The sequence below is a fragment of the Hippoglossus stenolepis genome, chromosome 16 (genome assembly GCF_022539355.2).
Source record: "Hippoglossus stenolepis isolate QCI-W04-F060 chromosome 16, HSTE1.2, whole genome shotgun sequence".
NCBI classification, from domain to species: domain Eukaryota; kingdom Metazoa; phylum Chordata; class Actinopteri; order Pleuronectiformes; family Pleuronectidae; genus Hippoglossus; species Hippoglossus stenolepis.
The window spans coordinates 17,368,536-17,387,615 of NC_061498.1; the positions used below are offsets into that span (position 1 = coordinate 17,368,536).

General features: G+C 40.8%; 2 protein-coding genes, 1 non-coding gene and 1 pseudogene across 3 annotated transcripts in view; all 4 read left to right on the top strand.

The window, feature by feature from the left end:
* Window positions 1–918: 918 nt before the first annotated feature.
* LOC118123131 lies at window positions 919–6,976 on the top strand. Its single transcript, XM_035180281.2, is given in 5 exon segments — window positions 919–1,119; window positions 2,063–2,656; window positions 2,738–2,857; window positions 3,678–4,590; window positions 4,592–6,976. Coding segments are annotated over 5 exon segments (1,680 nt in total). The 5' UTR covers window positions 919–1,105; the 3' UTR covers window positions 4,631–6,976.
* A 2,561-nt stretch (window positions 6,977–9,537) lies between these two features.
* LOC118123583 (eukaryotic translation initiation factor 3 subunit D) overlaps window positions 9,538–19,080 on the top strand; it is a 34,130-nt gene continuing 24,587 nt past the window's right edge. The window contains exon 1 of the mRNA XM_035181072.2: window positions 9,538–9,685. The gene's annotated coding sequence lies outside the window, so the exon portion shown is untranslated. The remainder of the gene's footprint in view (window positions 9,686–19,080) is intronic.
* LOC118124117 lies at window positions 11,028–11,124 on the top strand. The gene has a single exon (XR_004698678.1). It is a non-coding gene; the product is annotated as a small Cajal body-specific RNA 18 (non-coding RNA).
* On the top strand, window positions 11,807–17,548 carry LOC124854960 (annotated as a pseudogene).

The window sequence follows — 19,080 nt, forward strand, 5'->3', positions numbered from 1 at the left end:
AGGGCAGTGTGAAGGCTGAGGGAGATGACATCTGCAGGTGACCTATTTGGCCTGTAGGCAAACTGAAGTGGGCCCAGTGAGTCAGGGAGGGAGGAGGTGATGAAGGATTTGACTAACCGCTCAAAACACTTCATGATGGTGGAGGTGAGTGCTACTGGGCGGTAGTCGTTCAGGCAGAGGGTTTTTGTTTTCTTCAGAGCCGGGACAATGATGGTCTCCTTGAAGCATGCGGGGACTACAGACTGGAGCAGTGACATGTTGAAAATGTCTGTGAACACATCTGACAGCTGATCTGCACACACCTCGTGATCTGATTTGCCGAATGGGGGGCGAGGGAGGGCCTTATATGCATCCCGGAAGGGAGTGTAAACATAGTCGAGTGTGTTTACGCGTAGGACAGTTGATGTGTTGATGGTATCTCGGCAGGATTTTCCTCATCTTGGCGTTGTTAAAATCACCGGCCACAACAAACGCAGCCTCCGGCCTTGAGGTCTCTGTCCTGTCGATAACCGCAAGCAGCTCGTCCAGGGCCTGATTAGTGTCGGCATGTGGCGGAATACACACCGCTGTTATAACGACCGATGTAAACTCCCTCGGGATGTAATAAGGTCGGCATCTGATCATGAGGTGCTCCAGGTCCGGAGAACAGCCCGAAGAAATAATCTCCACATCTGAGCACCACAGATTGTTCACCATGCAGCAGACACCTCCTCCCTTGCTCTTCCCCGAGTTTATTGTCCGGTCGTGCCTGTGAATGGAGACCCCCTCGGGAACAATGGCAGAGTCCGGGAGCGAGGTGTCGAGCCACGTCTCCGTGAAAACCATAACGTTACATGGTAATCAAATGAATTTACTTATTTTCGTATTAACTTTCGCTACCAAACTGATTTTCAGAGTTGAAAGAGTTACGTGCAGGACTGGGTGTTGCCCATCCTGCTGAAGTGGAGAAAGGAAAATGAAACCAAACAAGTCTGTCAACGTTTTTCAAGCCTGAGGATTTAGTTCTTGCAACAAGCCGTCCAGAAACAAGCAGTCGGTTGTCATTGTATCAGAGAGACCAGCGAAGCAACGAAGCTCCAGTAAAGAAGTGAAGGCAGAAGGGGAAATGTCTGCTGCAAGGTAAAGTTTGAATTTAGTGCAGAAAAGAGAGAGAGACAATATTTCAAGTGTTTTTAATCCTTATAGTACACACAAACTTGTTCCTTCTGAGTTTGTTTTTACTTTTTGGTATCAAATAAACATAGAAATCCACAAGTGGAAAGTAGCCTAAGTACCTTTCTTCAAGTGCTCTTTTGGAGTTAAAGTTTTTGTGCTTTTTTAAAACTGCTATACATATTTGAGATCTTTAACAACCAACAACTATTTTCCATTTAAGGTAAAGTGTAGTGAATGAAGACACTTGCTGACATTGAGCTCCCTGACCTAGACATGTCAACAGTTACTTTGAACAAAGGCTCTGACACATGTAATTTATTTTGTTATTTTACTAGCTCCTGCAATCAGAACCAAACAAATAGACTAAAAACTACAAAACAACACCAAACAACGACAGAGAGACTAAAGCACCCCAAAAGAGACAAAAAAATTAACTGCAAAGACACATAATACCAAATAGTAAACAGAGACAGAATGACCACAAACAGAAACAAAACAACAACAAAAAGAAACAACCACGAAGATAGTGGTAATGCAATTTTCCACTTGCCAATAAACCGAACAGAGAAGAAGAGAAACAAAACAACCACCAAGAGAACAAAGTGACAACATAACAACCACAAATAGACATAAAAGGACTACAAAACAACCACAGACACACAACAACCACAAAGAGATACATTGTGACCAAAAAAAAAAGAAAACAGACAAAAGACACAGTAAATGACTACAAAGAAACAACTACAAACCAACAAAAATGATCTAAAAAGAACCAAAACATCCACAAAGAGACAAAAAGGCACTTCAAATTAATGATGGAGATACATTCAGTCTTTCAGTGACATTTTCTGCTCAGTGAGTTAAATGAAATGTCCCAAAGTGATTGATGCTTTATGTCTTATTACAGAAAAGAGCTACAGCAGGTGTTGTGCCGCTATGTCACAGACACCCTCATCTACATCGACACTGTAAGAGGATTCTGTGAGGACGTCTCTAAATGGGGGCTCCGTAGGGAGACAGAATTAAACATGATGATAGATATCAAAGAGAGGGCTGACATCATCAACCTTAACATCGACCCTGTTTCTAAGTCAGAGCAAAAAGGTTATGCCTTTTGGGAATATTTGAAGAGCAAGATGACCCAAGTGACCGCAGACAGCAGGCGTGCAAAGCTGCAGGAGGAGCTGGATGCCGTGCTCAAGGACACTTTGGTTGGCCTGGCGAAGCTCGAATACTTCCTGGATGCAGTGGAGAAGCTGGCGGTCACTTCGCTCCATGTGTTTACGGAGAACCAGGCGCTATGTCTGCCCAAAGGGATCACCCTCGATTGTGTTCAGGTTGTCATCACTGCGGCACGGCTAATCTGCCCTCTCCTCCTCGAGTTCAAAAGAGACGCACAAGTCTTCTTCCTGCCCAGACTTCAGAATGTGGAAGTGCTCTCTTATGAGTTGGACAAGTACATACGGACCACGCAGAAAATCTGCGAGACGTTAGGAAAAAGGTGAACAGACGTGCAACAACATGACACATTTAGCAGTGGGTAACATTTAGTGCAGGAAGTAAGTGTAACTGTCTTTCACAACTCCCTCAGTGACTTTCATTTGAAAATGACGACGGAAACTGTGGTGAACTTCGACGTGGATCTGTCTAGAGATGACATGCGGAGGATGCTTGATCATATTAATCAGCTGGATGAGATCAGGTAAGTGTTGTTTAAGCTGCTTTCAAACTACTTACTGGACTTGAGTGCAACCTTTGTTACAGCAGATCATACAACTCTTCTGAACAGATTCAGGAACCTGGTGGGCCTATAGACGGAACTGCTTTTAATTTATTAGTTTTTTCATTCAGTTTGTCTATTGCGTTCATGGGATGTGGGGTCCCACAAGGCTCCGTCCTTGGCCCTTTTTTGTTAAGCCTGTATGTGTTGGTCATGTTATTTATCATTTTACTCCTGATCAGATAATCAAATGCTGTTTAAAGTCCCACGATCCAGGCTTAAAAAAAATGGGGGGGACATGTTTTTATGGTTTAAGCTACAGTTTGGCACAAACTTTACATCAGATCAGTGCCTCAGTTTATATATACATATATATATATATATAAATATCCAATTTAATTTTTTTTTGTTGTTCCTTTACTGTTTTGTTGTTGTTCTTTTATCTTTTTTGTATGATCTGGCTTTAATTTGCACATTTTGCAGTTATATTTTATTTTTGCACCTTGTAACTCTATTGGAATGCTATTTTTATTCTCTCCACCGCCTTTGCCCACGCCTGAGGATTTAACTGTTGAATCGGACAGCGTAGTTCCCTGCAGGCTGGGCGATAACTGGTAGAATTTATAGTCATTGGGAGGGAGTTAAAAATTCCAGAAGAAAAGAGAGATCAGCAAAAACAATTAGTACAAGGACAGGGTATTAAAAATGTGACAATGTTAAGTTTGTGGCGCCTTTAAGGTGCATACGAAACTTAGAAATTTGAATTCATTTTACACTTAATTCCCTCTTTTGTCTTCATCAGGTTTAACAAGCACTTCAGGACGGTGTTCTTGTTTCAAGAGGAATCGTTTTGTGACTTCATCAGTGACTTCAGCAAGCGACAGGACAGGATGCTGGAGTTTCTCAACGACCTAGAGGAGGGGGCTATTCAGCTCGACAGGATGAATATGGGGGCAAAGATCTCCAGCGTGGTAGGCAGCTCGGTTGGGGCGGTTGGAGGTGTGCTCTCCATTGTTGGCTTGGCGTTAATTCCTGTGACGGCAGGGGTGTCTTTAGCTCTGACAATGACTGGGATAGGTATGGGAATCACCAGCGGAGTCAACAGCGTTGTCACCACCGTCACAGAGATCGGTGTAAATAGAACTCAACAGAACAAAGCCAGAGAGGTTTTCCAGAAATTCATGGAGGATGTGCAGAGTCTCCAGGAATGTCTGGACAAGGTGACCAGTCAAGCCGACACCAAAATGGAAGAGAGTATCATCACAGTGGCTCTGGGAGTTAGCAAGGGTCTTGGTAAAGTTGGTGTTATTGCAAAAGGTATTGATGCATTTGTTGATGCTGCCTCTGCTACTAAGTTGTTGAAAACCGAAGAGTTGATTGCAGGTGTTGGTAAGGTGGTGGCTCAGGAAGGTAAATCATTACGTAATGTGCCCAGGGTGGCTGCAGACATCCCAGATATTGGTCAGGCAGTCGCCAAAGGGCCTCTCGCTCTTTCCAAGTCAGCCAGGGTAGGTTTCATAGCACTCAATGCTCTCTTCCTCGGCATGGATATCTTCTTCATCTGTAAGGACAGCATCAGTCTGGCAAAAGGCAATGAGACCGAGTGCTCACAGTGGATCAGGGCCAGAGCTACTCTGTGGAGCTCAGAGATGGATTCATGGAAGGGGATCCACGACTCCCTGTGTGAGGGCCGGGAGACGTCAGAGAAAAAAAAAGCTCTTCTGGAGACACCATTTTATCCGGAGATGGATGTGAAGAAGCAAAGAGAAGTAGAAATGGAATTTTCTCCTGATAAAGTGGAAGAAAAACTGAAATAAAAGAAGTTTTGCTTAACACAGTAGTGCTGAGAGCAGAGAGAGTATCTTTGTATGAAAGTTGTCACAATTCTCCACAAAAGGAGCTAAATGGAACCCTAATAATTTGCCTGATTTTGAGGCTTAAAAATTGAAAATAATGCCAACTAAATATGGTGAGATTGCCACCAGACCCTTATCAATATGGATAAAAGATGTCGGCTTCCCCAGTGGGGGAACATTTAGTCCAAGACAATTACTACGGTTGGGATAGAAACAGAATTGGGAATTAAAAAGAAAAACTCAAAAAGAAAAGTGTCTAAGACGCATCTCAATGAAATTGAAACACATTTGAAAGCACTGAGTTTGTGGAAGAAGGAATGTGGATGTAAGGAAAGAAGAAGAATGCAAAACAAATGCCGTGTGTTACCCAAGGGAATGAATGTGATAAAATGGCAAATGAATGTGAACGAACAGATAAATCTGCACAGAAAAAGGTTTCTTTGTATCCTACAGTGCCTCAGTGTGTCAGAGTGGACCACGATCTCGACTGTGCCCCTCTTCAGGGACCTGAAGTGGCTTCAGCCCCAGCCGGTTCACCTCCGCCCTATATTCCTCCACCAACAACTGCCCATCCACCAGACTCCACGAACAGAACAGCAGACAACAGAAGCAGACCTCCTGTAACCCGCAGCAAAGCCGACATCCACCTGTTACGCTGGTGCTGCCACAACAACCCTGCTGATGCTTGAGGTGGCCGGACAAGGTGGTCTGACGATGGTTCTCTGTCCTTGGTCAGAAGCTGACATGAAAGCAAAACTGACTGAAGTTTGATGATATGCTCTTCATGTTGAAGAAAAATACAAGGCCCAACAAAGACAAAAAGACCTTACCATGTATCAGACACTTCAAGACTCACAGACATCCTCTACCATGTACAATCCCCAAACAAGCAGCAGAGGACACCGGTTCAACAGAGGACGCGGTGGTTTCAGAGGAAGGGGCAGAGGCGGCCCCCGCACCTGCTATAGGTGTGGAAAGAAAGGACATTGGGCGAAGGAGTGTCCGGAGGAACGGGGTGGAGCTGCTCAGGCAGATTGGAGCAGGGGGGCCACGAGAGAGCGATGGAAACTCTGATTCATTCGATGCCTGAGATACACGGTATCACACCCACACCACACAAACAGGATAGTGACACACACACATTGATATTAGAAGCAATCACATGCTTAGAAATGAAAAACTACTTTCTCTGCATTGTACATCACCCCCCAAACTGCATGCATATAAAAAGTTTTTTTTCTGTTACAGTGGACGCGCAGAGAACTGTTCATCTGGTAACTTTAATGTCGTCGACTCATCATTTTTTGTCTCAAATAGCTGTTGCGAACATCTCCGCCTTACAGGAAATCCCTAAGACACTGTGGGCTCAAGGCAAACATGACGTTGGCTTAATATAACGACTAAATCTGACTTCAGTAATATCCATTAAAAACTGAAGCCATTAAAGGCATTACTCCAGTTTTTGAATCATTACGAAAAGTAAGAGTAATCCTTCCATGGTATCACTCACCAGTACGCACGCCTATTTTTCACGTGAAAATCTAAATTGCAACTTTTCTGGGTCATGTGATCACAGCAGAGGGCAAATCCCTCTCACCCAAACATATTGAGACTAGACCGACGCAGAACAAAGACTTGACCGACGCAGAAGAACAAAGACTTGACTAAGACTATGCACCTCTGAGTTCCCTATGAGCAAAGAGAAACACGCAGATAATGTAAATGATGATGTAGATAGCAGGACTTCACCCCTGTGCGAGAGACCATCCATGTTTGTTTCTACCTGAGACAAATCCCTACTGCTTTCCATGATTTCTGTAACAAGTGTGATTTCTAGTAATCAGACAGTGAATTCTTATAATTCTAATAATTGTGTTTCTGTTGCTTTAACTCCATAGATAATTAAGACATTCTAAATGATTTACAGGACTGTTAACCTTTTCTGTGACTAATTCTTTATAATACTTTGTAATGAATTCTAATATTTAAGTCCCAGTTTAACTTTATGTTTGAGCATATCTTTTGTTTAATCAATTTTAGTGCTCCTATTTGATGTGATTATTAAACTGTTCTTATCCCAAGGGTGTGGAGGTCTAAAGAGCTCAGTTAGTAATTGTCCCAATAATTTTGTAATTGTACAATATGAATGTTTGGATTGTAACAATTCAATTAGAGAAGCAGTTTACTGAGCTAGTAACATATATCCTGTTTCAAATGTTTTATATGTATTCAAGAGCAATTTTTGTTAATGGGACTAGAGAGTCCATCTTATCTGGTGTTTTAGTTGTGAGTTGTTTATTTTACCTATGTTTTTTTATTGTTTTATTCGCTGTTTATTTTATATATGTTAGACTTCTATAAAACATGAAATAACATGTTTTTACAGAACAGCAACTTTTATTTCCCCTTTTACATGACAAAATATCTAAGTCATTGCTAGCAACAGTAATTCAGACTTTTATTTTAAACTTTTAGTCAGACTAAATAATTTTCAAATAGGACATTTGACCTTTGTGATGCATTGCATCTCTTCAGATGACCTGCAATGCTTATTTTGGGAGGAACATATGATTATCACCATGTTCATGATGTCCTAGATTGAATCTTTGTGAATTTCTGGGTCTCATATTTTGTATATACTGTTGTGATCATTGTTTGATCAAAGGGAGGAATGTAATGGAAAATGTTACCGTTATACCGCACTATATATTATCTCTGCTTATGCATACTATTTCTGCTAATGTAACTGCCAAGATGACATCAGGGCCACAAATCTGAGACTGTGCTTGTCTCCCCCCAACAAGACCTCGAAGAAACCTTCAGCATGTGTCTGTGTCTTATCTCCTGTGATTTTACTATTCACTCAGTTCACACACATAGTTCACACACACACACACACACACACACACACATAGTTCACATACATACACACACACACACACACACACACATAGTTCACATACATACACACACATAGCTCACACACACAGTTCAACTCTTCACACATACACATTTCTTCATTGCATCTGCATAAAAAGCACACGCCTGCAACTGTTTCTTTGTCATTCCCTCTGCAGAATGCTCTTCGCATGCTGTATGATTGTCTGACCTTCCTTGCAAGGAATAAAGTATACTTTAAAGACTATGATTCTCTGATCTCTTTATTTCAGAAGTCTCACCAGGTCAAATTTCCATCACAAGGTCCTGCGGTCAACTTTTTAAAATCCATTTAGACTGTAACTCACCAGTATTTCACTAGTGAGCTAGAAACAAACTGTAAAGACAAAAACAAGAAGTTTTGAGTACTGTCTGATCACAATAATATGGCCAACTTGTATAATCTGTATTATTTATATGTACAATTTAATCTGCACATTATTCTTGTAGAATCTAATAAATAGATAAAAGGGAACTTGGCTTGTAAATGTGTTTTGGGCAGCTGTGTGTTGAGGATCAAAGAGGTGATAATGAAAGTTAAAAAGGCTTGGTTTGCCAAAATCAACAGTTGGGTACGTCTTGAAAAAAAATAGGTTAAGTGGTGAAACAAGCTGATCGACTGAGGACAACATGTCTGATTGAAACAAAAATCCTTTTAACAGTGAAGGAGGATTTCACTGGTGATAGGAACAGCAGGGTGAATGCTGGGCTACATGGAATCATTCTGTGCTCAGATTTATCCAAATGAAATCAAAACACAGGAGTTGACGTTTCAGCAGGATCCTGAACCTATCGCCAAAGCAGCCAAACGGTTAGGGTGGAATATCCTTGATTGGCTGAGTTAAAGCGTTTTCACACCTGAAAGTCAGAACCATGTTTCATGTCTTTGTCACGTTGTTTATTGATCTGGTCAGTTTTGGTTTCACATTGTAATTAATGGGGGGCACTTAAGAATTGTGTATGACATATATATGTCCTGTCCTCACCATCTACGTGGGCTGTATCAACCTATACTTGATGCTGATTTTTTAGAGGGGTGTGCATCTGATGTCAGCGTGTTGTTAACTCATCACGGAGTAGTCTTTCTGTTTGAATGGAGAAAATTATTGAACCAGTTCATTTAGTTAATTTAGTTGCGACTGTAATATTACAATGTTTTTTTCTACCAACATCACAAACTTCAGGTGTAGTATACTTCTAGTTCAAAGGCACCAAATGAACATCCTTAAACAATAAATTGTCAGAGGCAAAGACTACACGCAATCATGTGTGCCGAGGCAACTGTGGCAACTTTAAGTAAAGATGGACAACACGTGTCCGAGTCCTCTCACTGTCCAGGAATGAAGCCAAAATATCCCGGATACGAAGGCAGCCATGTCACGCATTTGGAGCCGGAGTCTGCGCAGTAGCGACCAAACAATGTCGATGCATGTGGTCGACCAATCCTGAGACAGTCTCAGCTGTCAATCATGACGTTTCACCCTTTTTGTATTATGATCAAATAAATAATTTAAACCAACCTTTCCTGAAACATGAACACTGTAAAAAATAAAACAAATAATATAGTCAATATTTGCAGTGTATTTTTTTATGGGTTGAAAAATGTATGAATATAATTTTTTCTAGTGAAATATATTATTACTGTACTATTATTTTATAATTATGATTTATTTTACTTTTATCTTGATAAAACGATTGGTGAGGTGCAACAACGTTACGATTATATCGCAAGATATAAACTGAGGGCAGCAATTCACTAAATAGTGCCTAGTCAGTCGGTAAGAAGAAGCAGAAGCAGAAGCAGAAGCAGAAGAAGAAGAAGAAAGAAGAAAGAAGAAAGAAAAAGGAGGAAAGAAGAAGAAGATTACGACAGCTGTACTCGTAATACGGCAGGAACAGCCTCGTCTTGCTTTACGGCAGTTTTCTACTTCCTTTGGCCCCGGTGTTACGTCGAGCTTTTTCTCCGCGTGAGGACCGGGAGGATTTAACCGCTCGGTTCGGTGTGACATCGTCTACGGTGAGACCACAGCGCAACATGTGCACACGGTTGAAAACACCCTGTTCTCAGTCGTGTACGTGGATGTAAACTCTAGAGACCTGTGAGGGTGTTATCAGCCCGCCGCTCAGTTAGCCTAGCCTAGCCATTCTAGGGCGGCCACCTGGCAGGATGACTAGCGTTAGCCTTAGCCACTGTTGGCGAACCGAGTCGCACTTATTATTAAGATAAGTATCTGATGAAACGATACAGTCGTAATCCTCGATCCAGAAGTTAGCTTTGTTCTCCCTCTATAATGAGTCAGTTTGTGCCCCTGTCTAGATTCCTTTACATGCTAGCTTTAGCTGCGATGCCATAAATGATTCTCTAAAATAATAATTTCTTCAGTGTTAATTGTCCCAGGTTCTTTGAAGGACTCGCGAGTTCAGTGTTTGCAGTTACAAACGATGTTTCAACGATTTTAATTCAGTTGTATCTATATTAAATTAGTCTTAAGTAATTACAGCTTTCTCATTGAGATCTTTCATCTATTTTCCAAGAGACGCCCGAGAACAGGAGACATAGACAATAAGCAATAAATACAACACAACTAGGAGTAATACATAATAGCAAAACGGTGAAATTTGATTTATCATTTGTAGATTTGTGTAATATTTAGTTTCTATATTAATTCCATACTCAGCAGCTCTTATGTAGATCAAGAAAATTGTCAAATGGGAATCTAGTGAATTTATGATATTATTTAATGTTTCTGTTATTCCAGTGAAAGCTCAGTGTCTTTATTCTGTCAACAAGTAGTGTGAAATAGTTTGGATTTAGATAAACTGGCAGATAGACTAATACATTGATTATTGATAATCACTTTAGATATATCATAAAAGCAATGGAAAAAATATGGTCAATCTAAATACTCTGCAGTAATTCAATAGACAAAATACAATAAAAAGGTGATAAATCAGTGTGAAATAGCAAAGAATTTGGAGGCAAACAATGAACAATAGTGGTGATGTATGATGTATTTTTTGTTTGAAAAATGAGGAAATTATTATGAAATTATAAAACTAGTTGCCAGTTTATTTGTTGTAGATCAACTAATTGCTGCAGCTTTAAGTTGCTGATAAAATAAAGTCTACATTTTTGTTTTTTTACCCATGGCAGTTGCACTTTATAATGACTCCCCTCTGAGCAGAGAGAGGAGAATCATCTGAGATTGCGACCTACTCTTACCTTACTACCTTTTTATTTGCACATACTTTGGACATACTTTGCCTCTGCACCTACCCCAGTTTGTGTTTTGTAGGTTGTGTATGTGAGTCTTGTGTTTTATGTAAGCCTCAGTTCAAACAGCTGAGGAGATGTTCACGGGTCAGTGATGACTAGACCACTGCGCAAACTGATCAGTGCCTATATATTTATAGTGCATTGCTGAAGAATTCAGTGCTGCTTATTGCCTGAGACCCTGTGCATGTGTGATATAGATCAGCCATTCTCAAACTTAAGAATGCCGCGGCCCAATTTGAAAACTGAAAAATGTGTGCGGCCCACCCACACCTTTAATCACAACTATATGATCCACACACAGGACTAGAATCATACATGTTATTAATTTTATAGCAAAAATTATTGTATATGAACGCAGGCATATGCAGTGCAAATCCAATAACATCCACATTTAAGCGTAACAATTTGCAAAGCAACCAATGTAAAAAAAAACATGAAGTGCAAATAGTGTATTGTTAAAAATATATTCTTACTGTTTGTATAACAGAGCACAACAAGAATATCCGGAGAAGAAAAACACATTTGAGGCATAACCAAATATACTTAAGGTTTCAAATGTTTTTTAAAAGATGCTCGAGGCTTGGATAAATATTGTCCATGTTTAGTTTCTAAATGACTTTTTACATGGCCCCAGGGTCTTGCTAGGCTCGCATCTCAGCGCACAGCACACACAGGCTTGGGGGTTGTCCTCTGGGCCAGCGACAGGTCCTCACTTGAGTCCTTTCTTACAGTCCTCTTTTTAGTTTTGGGAATGATTCAGTTTGACTTCTGATTCCACTTCGTCATCAGCAGCTTCTCTCTGCTCCATCTGTTCCACCCAGCAGACAACAAAGTTCTCCCTCACCATGATTCCCGCTAAGGATGCGTTCAGGTGTTAATGTGACGGCTAAAAACACAATCACACCCCATATATAGGTCAGATAAAATGAGAACAACGGGAATTTAATCTTTATCTTTGTTTCATTACCTATGATGATTACTTTTTTTTAAATCAATCATAAATGTTTGGTAATCAACGCTACTTACAAATCTGAAACTCTCTTATCTATTTATTTTCTGATGACCTCACTTGCCCACCTGCAGTGGCTTACTGCCCACCAGGGGGCCGCGGCTCAATTTCTGGGAAATGACTGATATAGATCATTCCTCTACATTTTAATCCCACAAACTATCTCAGTTTTCTTGTTGTCTGAAATACTTTGGGGTTTTTCTGTTTGGTCACAGAAGCCATCTTTTACTTCCTGACCTCAGGAGATGGCGAAGTTCAACGCCTCTAAAAGATCCAGGACAATCCATCCGGATGGGGTCCAAGTGTATGTGTTCCAGATAGTTTAAAGACATGCCCTATCAGCCATTCAGCAAAGGGAGACTGCCTGGGGAAGGCTTGTTACCTTCTTGTGACACGCCCAAAGTTCTGGACTGAAAGAAAGATTTCCTCAGTTTCCTCATGTTGTGCTTTTTGGTCTTTTTCAGGTTGCTGACTGGACTGGAGCAACTACCAAGACAAGAGATACACAAGTGAGTGAGACAGCTACTGGGGCCATACTTGTGTAAATTATCTTTATTGCTGCATGAAACACTGATTACTGCATTGGCTCAAGTTTATTTCACTGCAAGTTATGTACATATTTTGTCTCCAGATAAGTATTCCTCTCAGTTTGGAGGTGGGAGTCAGTACGCCTACTTTCACGAGGAGGACGAGACGAGCTTCCAGCCAGACACCGCCAAGACCAGAAGACGGCTCTACCAGAGGAACCGCATGAGGTTTGCTCAGGTGAAGACAGAGACACCACAGAAACACTTAATACTGACAACTTTTTTAAAAATAAGTACATTTAGAAAATATTCAGTGAACATCACAGAAAGGTAAATATATTCGCTCATCTCATGGCCCACGCCTAATGTTAACTGAATTTATTCTAATGCAAGGAATTACTGTTGTAAGTTATTATCATAGACAAAATGTGTTCGCTTTTTATAGATGGTGTTATCATAAAACAGGTATTTATGAAATCCTCTGTAGTTTAAAAAATTTAAATTTAAGTTAAAAACCCTAATCGTAAGGTCAGTTGATTTAAAATGCAAGTATCATGTGTTACATTTTAACTAGTCCCATAACAGCACGAAGGGGTTGCTCTAAATAGAGAATCTGCGCAGAGACAAGGACCGGAGGAACCTGACCCAGTTCAACATGCAGACGCTGCCTAAAAGCGCCAAGCAGAAGGAGAGGTGAGATCCTGAGGGAAATGTCCAGCCAGGCTTCTTCCTCCAAGCTCACACAAGGAGAGAAGGATCCCCAGCATGAGATGACTTTGTCATATCTTTGTACACCGCTTTGTCATATTGTTAAAACATCAGTTTAAGCTCTGTGTTTTTTTCTCTCAGGATCGTATGCGTACCAGAAAAGTTCCAGAAGCAGTTTGGAGTCCGTCAGAAGTGGGACCAGAAATCCCAGGTGTAAATCAGATCATTGATTTTGTTTCTGGATTTGAGCAACGACAAGACAATTAACCAGCATCTATTTTGAAAATCATTATTTTTGTCTTCAAAATGTGAATTGTTTCTGCTTTTGTTTGTCATATATGATGGGAAAACTAACATCTTAAAATTTTAGACAGTTAAAGTATTCTACCCTCGTACTTCGCTGTATTCAGTCAACAATAAGCAAGAAAATTATTTGCAGATGAATAACTAATGAATATAATTTACAAGTTGTACCTGTACCAGCTGCACAAGACAAAATCTTTCCAGATGATGAGGTATGTACATCTAGGTATTCATACAATTCTCGTATGTATACATTTCCTCCCTCCTCCCTCGACATACTGGTTGGTCAAAACACAGCTGAAGCCCAGAGACTCTTCTGGGAGGTTAGAGCCACTGGGAGTGAAGGAGAGATGACTTCCCCAGACTGATGAAGGAGGTACATGGAGGTGGTCACCCTCTTTGTTATGTAAGTTACAGCGATTTTTATCATTGCTCTTAAACACGTTTGAAGAGGTGTGAATTGCAGATGCTGACAGAGTGTTGTTTTTCCACAGTGCTGGTGTGCCTTGGGAGTACCACACAAAGCATTGACCGAATCACCACCCGCAATGAAAAGCAGCTGAAAGCATCAAGAGGATCTTCCACACTGTCACTACCACTGATGATCCCGGCCATCCGCAAGGTCTTAAGTCTTTAAAATAATAAGCTGCTGCAATAAACACAACATAAGGCAACATGGGCTCAGCCAGCCGTAACATGAAATATGCTGTTAAAGTGTCATTGAGACTGAGTTGCTTTTACATTCATGTTTATTCAGACATGGCAAAGCCATTACTGAAAGAGCTGCTACACCTGTATGATACTTATCTAACACAGATGTAGACTGTAAAGATAAAGATAGACGAATGTGTCCACTTCCTCCAAATTATCTCTTAATACGAACAGTGATATCTTGCTCCAATGACACCATATTTTCTGGGAGCCAGAGTCTGTAGGAGACCGTGATGGAGCTGTGGTATCAAAGATAATTAAAATGTGTGATCAATTTGATTAAAGTCGCCACTGTTGCAACAATTTCCAGTCAGTCCTCTAACTCTGGCTGCACCTTTTCTCTGTGCCAATTTTGTAAAAAAGAAAACTTTCTCTCATGTTGGCTTCCAAATATCCGAAAGATTTCCCAAATGGCAGTGCCAAATGATGAAATGTGTCTCCAGTCGTCAGAGAGGCTGTGAACCTTCCAGTCAGGGGAACTCTTCAATGTTCTGACACTTTTTTAACATTTATTATTTTTCTCTCTCTGTCTTCCAGCTGGCTAAGACTAGGTAATCGAGTTTGCCACTGATGCCATCCTGGCTACCTTGATGTGCTGCACACGTCAGTGAACTCCTGGGACATAATTGTACAGAGAGTGGGCAACAAGCTGTTCTTTGACAAGAGGGACAACTCTGACTTTGTGAGACTTTGTCAGAGAAAGCTGAAATCTGTATAATGTAACATTTACTGAAATAATGGTCCTACCAGTCTTTACTTTTCTGTAAATCAATGTTAAGCACTATCCCTGCATCTTTGCAGGGTTTTTTTCCACACAAAAAGCCACATTATAAAGCTAGAATGGAAAGACTTTAATGTGACAGTCCTTGAGGAAGTGTTAAACACCATGCATGGAAGCTTTGAGAAAAATTCAAAGTGGAATGACACGCTAGCTGTGCTGTTTCGCAAATAAAGATTTACATTTAGTGAAGAGGAGAAATTAGACATAAAGGTATCATTGATACAAGGTTGTCTTAAAATGCCATTAAGGTAAATAGTGGTGAACGTGATGATTCATTACCTTTTTTAATCCCAACACTCAATGTCTATTACGTCTCCTCAGATTTGTTGACTGTGAGCGAGACGGCCAATGAGCTCAAGAGGACAGCGGCAACCTCTTCCAACTCCCCTCAGAACTTGGCAATGGAGGCTACTTATTATCAACTACAACTTCAGTCAGCAGTAAGGATAATGGTAAGAACACAGGCCACGTTATAAGCCCCTGCTCGCTGTAAATTGAATGTGATTCTTTTCATATTTGTACAATATTTTGAAAGCAGGTCATTTTTCATAGAAAATTAATCTTGGGGAAGCCTGATGCAGTTTGTAATTTTTGTGCTTTCAATTTCAATGTTAATCAGACCTCCAAGGCCTCGGGCATCTAGTAAAACATGACTCTGTCTGGAAGCCTAAATATAATTTTTTCATGTCACTTTTTCGTTTATTTTATTCAGGGTGGAGAGAGGCACAAGTCTCTAACTCCAACCCATTTGTTGAGGAGGACACGGACAAGAGTGAGGTGGCATCTGTAGCCTACAGGTAAACACTGAACCCCCCAGAGTTGGGGCGGGGGCTCACGGTTTGGTAGCACCTGGTTGTGAGGTCATGGTACGTTTTATTCACAGTAGAAACAAGGAACAGAAAACATTGAACATATTTTGTATTACTTTTTATTCAAAACCTGTCGCATATGCACACAAAATAAGTTCCTTTACCTTTACACCCCTAGGCAAAGCATTACTAAAAGGACTTAGTAGGCCGGGCAAGTGTATGTGAATGAGCTAATCTTTCTAATAATTAAATGGCAAATAAAGATAGACAAATTTATCGTATCCCTGTTAAAATTTAAATCACTGGATGTGTCAAAACCATTTTTTGTCTCAGGCCCGAAGTGTTCTCATCTTTGTGTTTCAGGTACCCCACTGGAAACTCGGGAGGACATCGATCTGATTGTGCGCTGTGAGCACGTATGGGGTGATGACTGGTGCCAACGGAGAAGTGTCCTATCAATGTCAAGACCTCTAAACGAGTGGGACTCAAGGGTAAGAAGAGGGGGAAGCTGCTTTGTAGTGAATCTGAAGCTACGTTGTTGTTACGGTTTATTTTTGAAGGAGACAGGATGCTGGATGTTAGGTTCGCATAAAGTCATGCAGACAAATGGGACACTTCAGCTTTCCTCTATTGTGTTCAGATCATTGTGATGTCACTTGTCTTCATTGCCTCCATTTGCATAATGCAAGTGGGCAAGCTGGCCAATCAGAGCAAACTATTTTTTATGAGTAGGGGGCCTTAGAGAGACAGGAGCTAAATCAAGTGTTTCTGACAGAAGCTGAAAGAAGACCTGCAACAATGGACAGTATGAGAAAGTGGGATGTTTTCTGAACAGTAGAGCATGTAAAATCTTTACTTCAAATTAAAATAATCAACCTGAATATGAGCATCTGAGTCTTTGCAAGTAAGGGGGAAATCCTGTGCAAACTCTTGGCCAGTAAATCGTTTCCAGCAACGCTTTTGTTCCTTTTGTTTGGTCATCAGCATTGTAATGGCGTGACTGGCGTCAGAAGCTGGACTCTCAGGAGAGGAGCCGTCCTGGCCACCGAACTGAAGAATAACAGCTACAAACTGCCTCCGCTGACCTGCTGCGCCATGCTGGCGGATCAGAATACCTTAAACTGTAAGGAAAATGCACGAGTGACAGAAAACACAGGAGATGAAGATCAGGGACTGTAGTTATCAGTAAGGATTTAGATTTTATTAAACGACAAAAATATAAAATCTGTTACTTTGACTCATGCAACAGCAGAACATCTTGCAGCAGAGCTTGTTGACCAGTAGAAGATTAGACTGTATTCATTTCCATCCCCTCTGCGTCCTTCAGGTAATGCCGGGTGGCACCACGTGAAAGGGACTCTGCTCGCCACGTCGTCCTGGGTACCCAGTTCAAACCCAACGAGTTCGCTCAGCCAGATCAACCTGAGCATGGGAATGCCTGGGGAATCTCCGTTGTGTCATTGACATTTTGCCGCAAGCTGGATGAGGGCAAGTACCTCTATCCTGAAGGATCCCAACAAGGTGAGAGGTCACGGTGTTTGTTCAGGCTTTGTGATGCAGGGTTACAACAATGAGGTGGACGGAAACTGTTGGAGCTGGACGTTTTTTTTTTTTTTGTCTTTTTCTTTTGTCCACAGCAAGTGATTCGGGTGTACAGCTCCGCCTGATGGCACCTTCAGCTCTGATGAGGAGGATGAAGAAGAAGAGGACGAAGAAGATGAGGAGGGACGGCGAAGAGTGAAATTCAGTAGTTAATGTGTAATTTACCTCATGTTGAAGACTTGACTATAAAACTATTATTCACCTTTGAGTTGGCTGGATAAAATCAAATTAGAATATCTTTTTGCAAAACATGTAGAAAGGTTTTTATAAAATATATATTTTATTTTTAGGTCTTGTTTGAGTATAAATTCAGGGTCTGTTCAGAGAAGCAGGGTTACACAGCACTGTGGAGCTTAATTCATGCCAAAACCTAACAAAACAAACTTCACCAATACGAATTCAACCATTCACTTGCAAACACAGTGTGGTTTGGTAAATACAAAACTACAAAAAAATACACTCATATTTCTAATAAAGGCTTCAGAACAAATAAAATGTAAAAAGTGCTTCAATAAATGCTTGATGTTTCCCCAAGGGCAATGAGTACTTGTGGTTAATGTACATGTATAATAGCATTACAATATTGGAACAAAATAATTAGATAATGCTTTACTATTTTAATTGCTAAAGCAGCCCTAGTCTCAGGCACCTTTCACACTGGTATTTTGTTTACGACTTGACTGAAAAGTCAGAAGGGCTGGACCAAAAACCAAGTAGGTGTGAAAATGCCCCTGAACAGTTGCCACATAAATTCTGTTGTGATTACTGATAAACGCTTTTTTTTTTCTTCCTCTCTTTCTAGATGAAGAGAACAGAAGTGTGAAGTCGGCCTGGTGACCAAAGCAGCCTGCACCATTCATTTAAAACACAACTAAATCCTTTTGACATTCAATAAAGAACAGATTGGCAAAATGCTTTTTTATTTTTTTATTGTTTATTTGAGACCCTGACTCAGAAAGTGATATCTTTCTGAACATTATTTAGTTTACTATTATTTTTAAGCTTTCTGTGAGTAAGAACATAAACATCTTGAAGCTCAGGCTCCTCTGCTTATTCCCAGATGAACTTCAAAGATAGATCTCCCAGTTTCTCCTGAAGCAGTCGATCAATTCTGTCACCTGAGCACAGAAGAAGTTCTTCCAGTCACCAATCTGCCCTGATACAAAAATAAAAACAAAGCTACACCTACATTTGTTAACATGCTTCTGCACACACGCTGCAGTTATGTGATGTTGCCTCACGCATGAAGCCGCCTGAAAACTCAGTTGGCTTTTTTGAGTCATTCTTCATTGTCTCAAATGTAGATTTCTTACAACTTGCTTGATGGCTGCTTCACTAAGGCCAGCCTCAGTGGTCCTGGCGATCTTCTTTACTGCCGCCTTTAGGTCCCAAAATAGCAAAACAAAGAAGAGAACTTTAACTCTGACAATCAATTTAGAACATGTAGTTTATCTCCTAGGTACTCCGGCTTCCTCCCACAGTCCAAAGACATGCATACTTGAAGAGTTGTCCATAGGTTTGAATATGCATGAATGGCTGTCTATATGCCAGCTTCAAGTGATATGCTGACGACCTGTCCAGGCCCAATGTCAGCTGGGATTTGCTCCAGCCCGCCCCTTCCTGTGACCCTCAAAGGAAATGTGGTATAGATAATGCAGGCTCAGATCTAGCAACAAAGCCCCCTG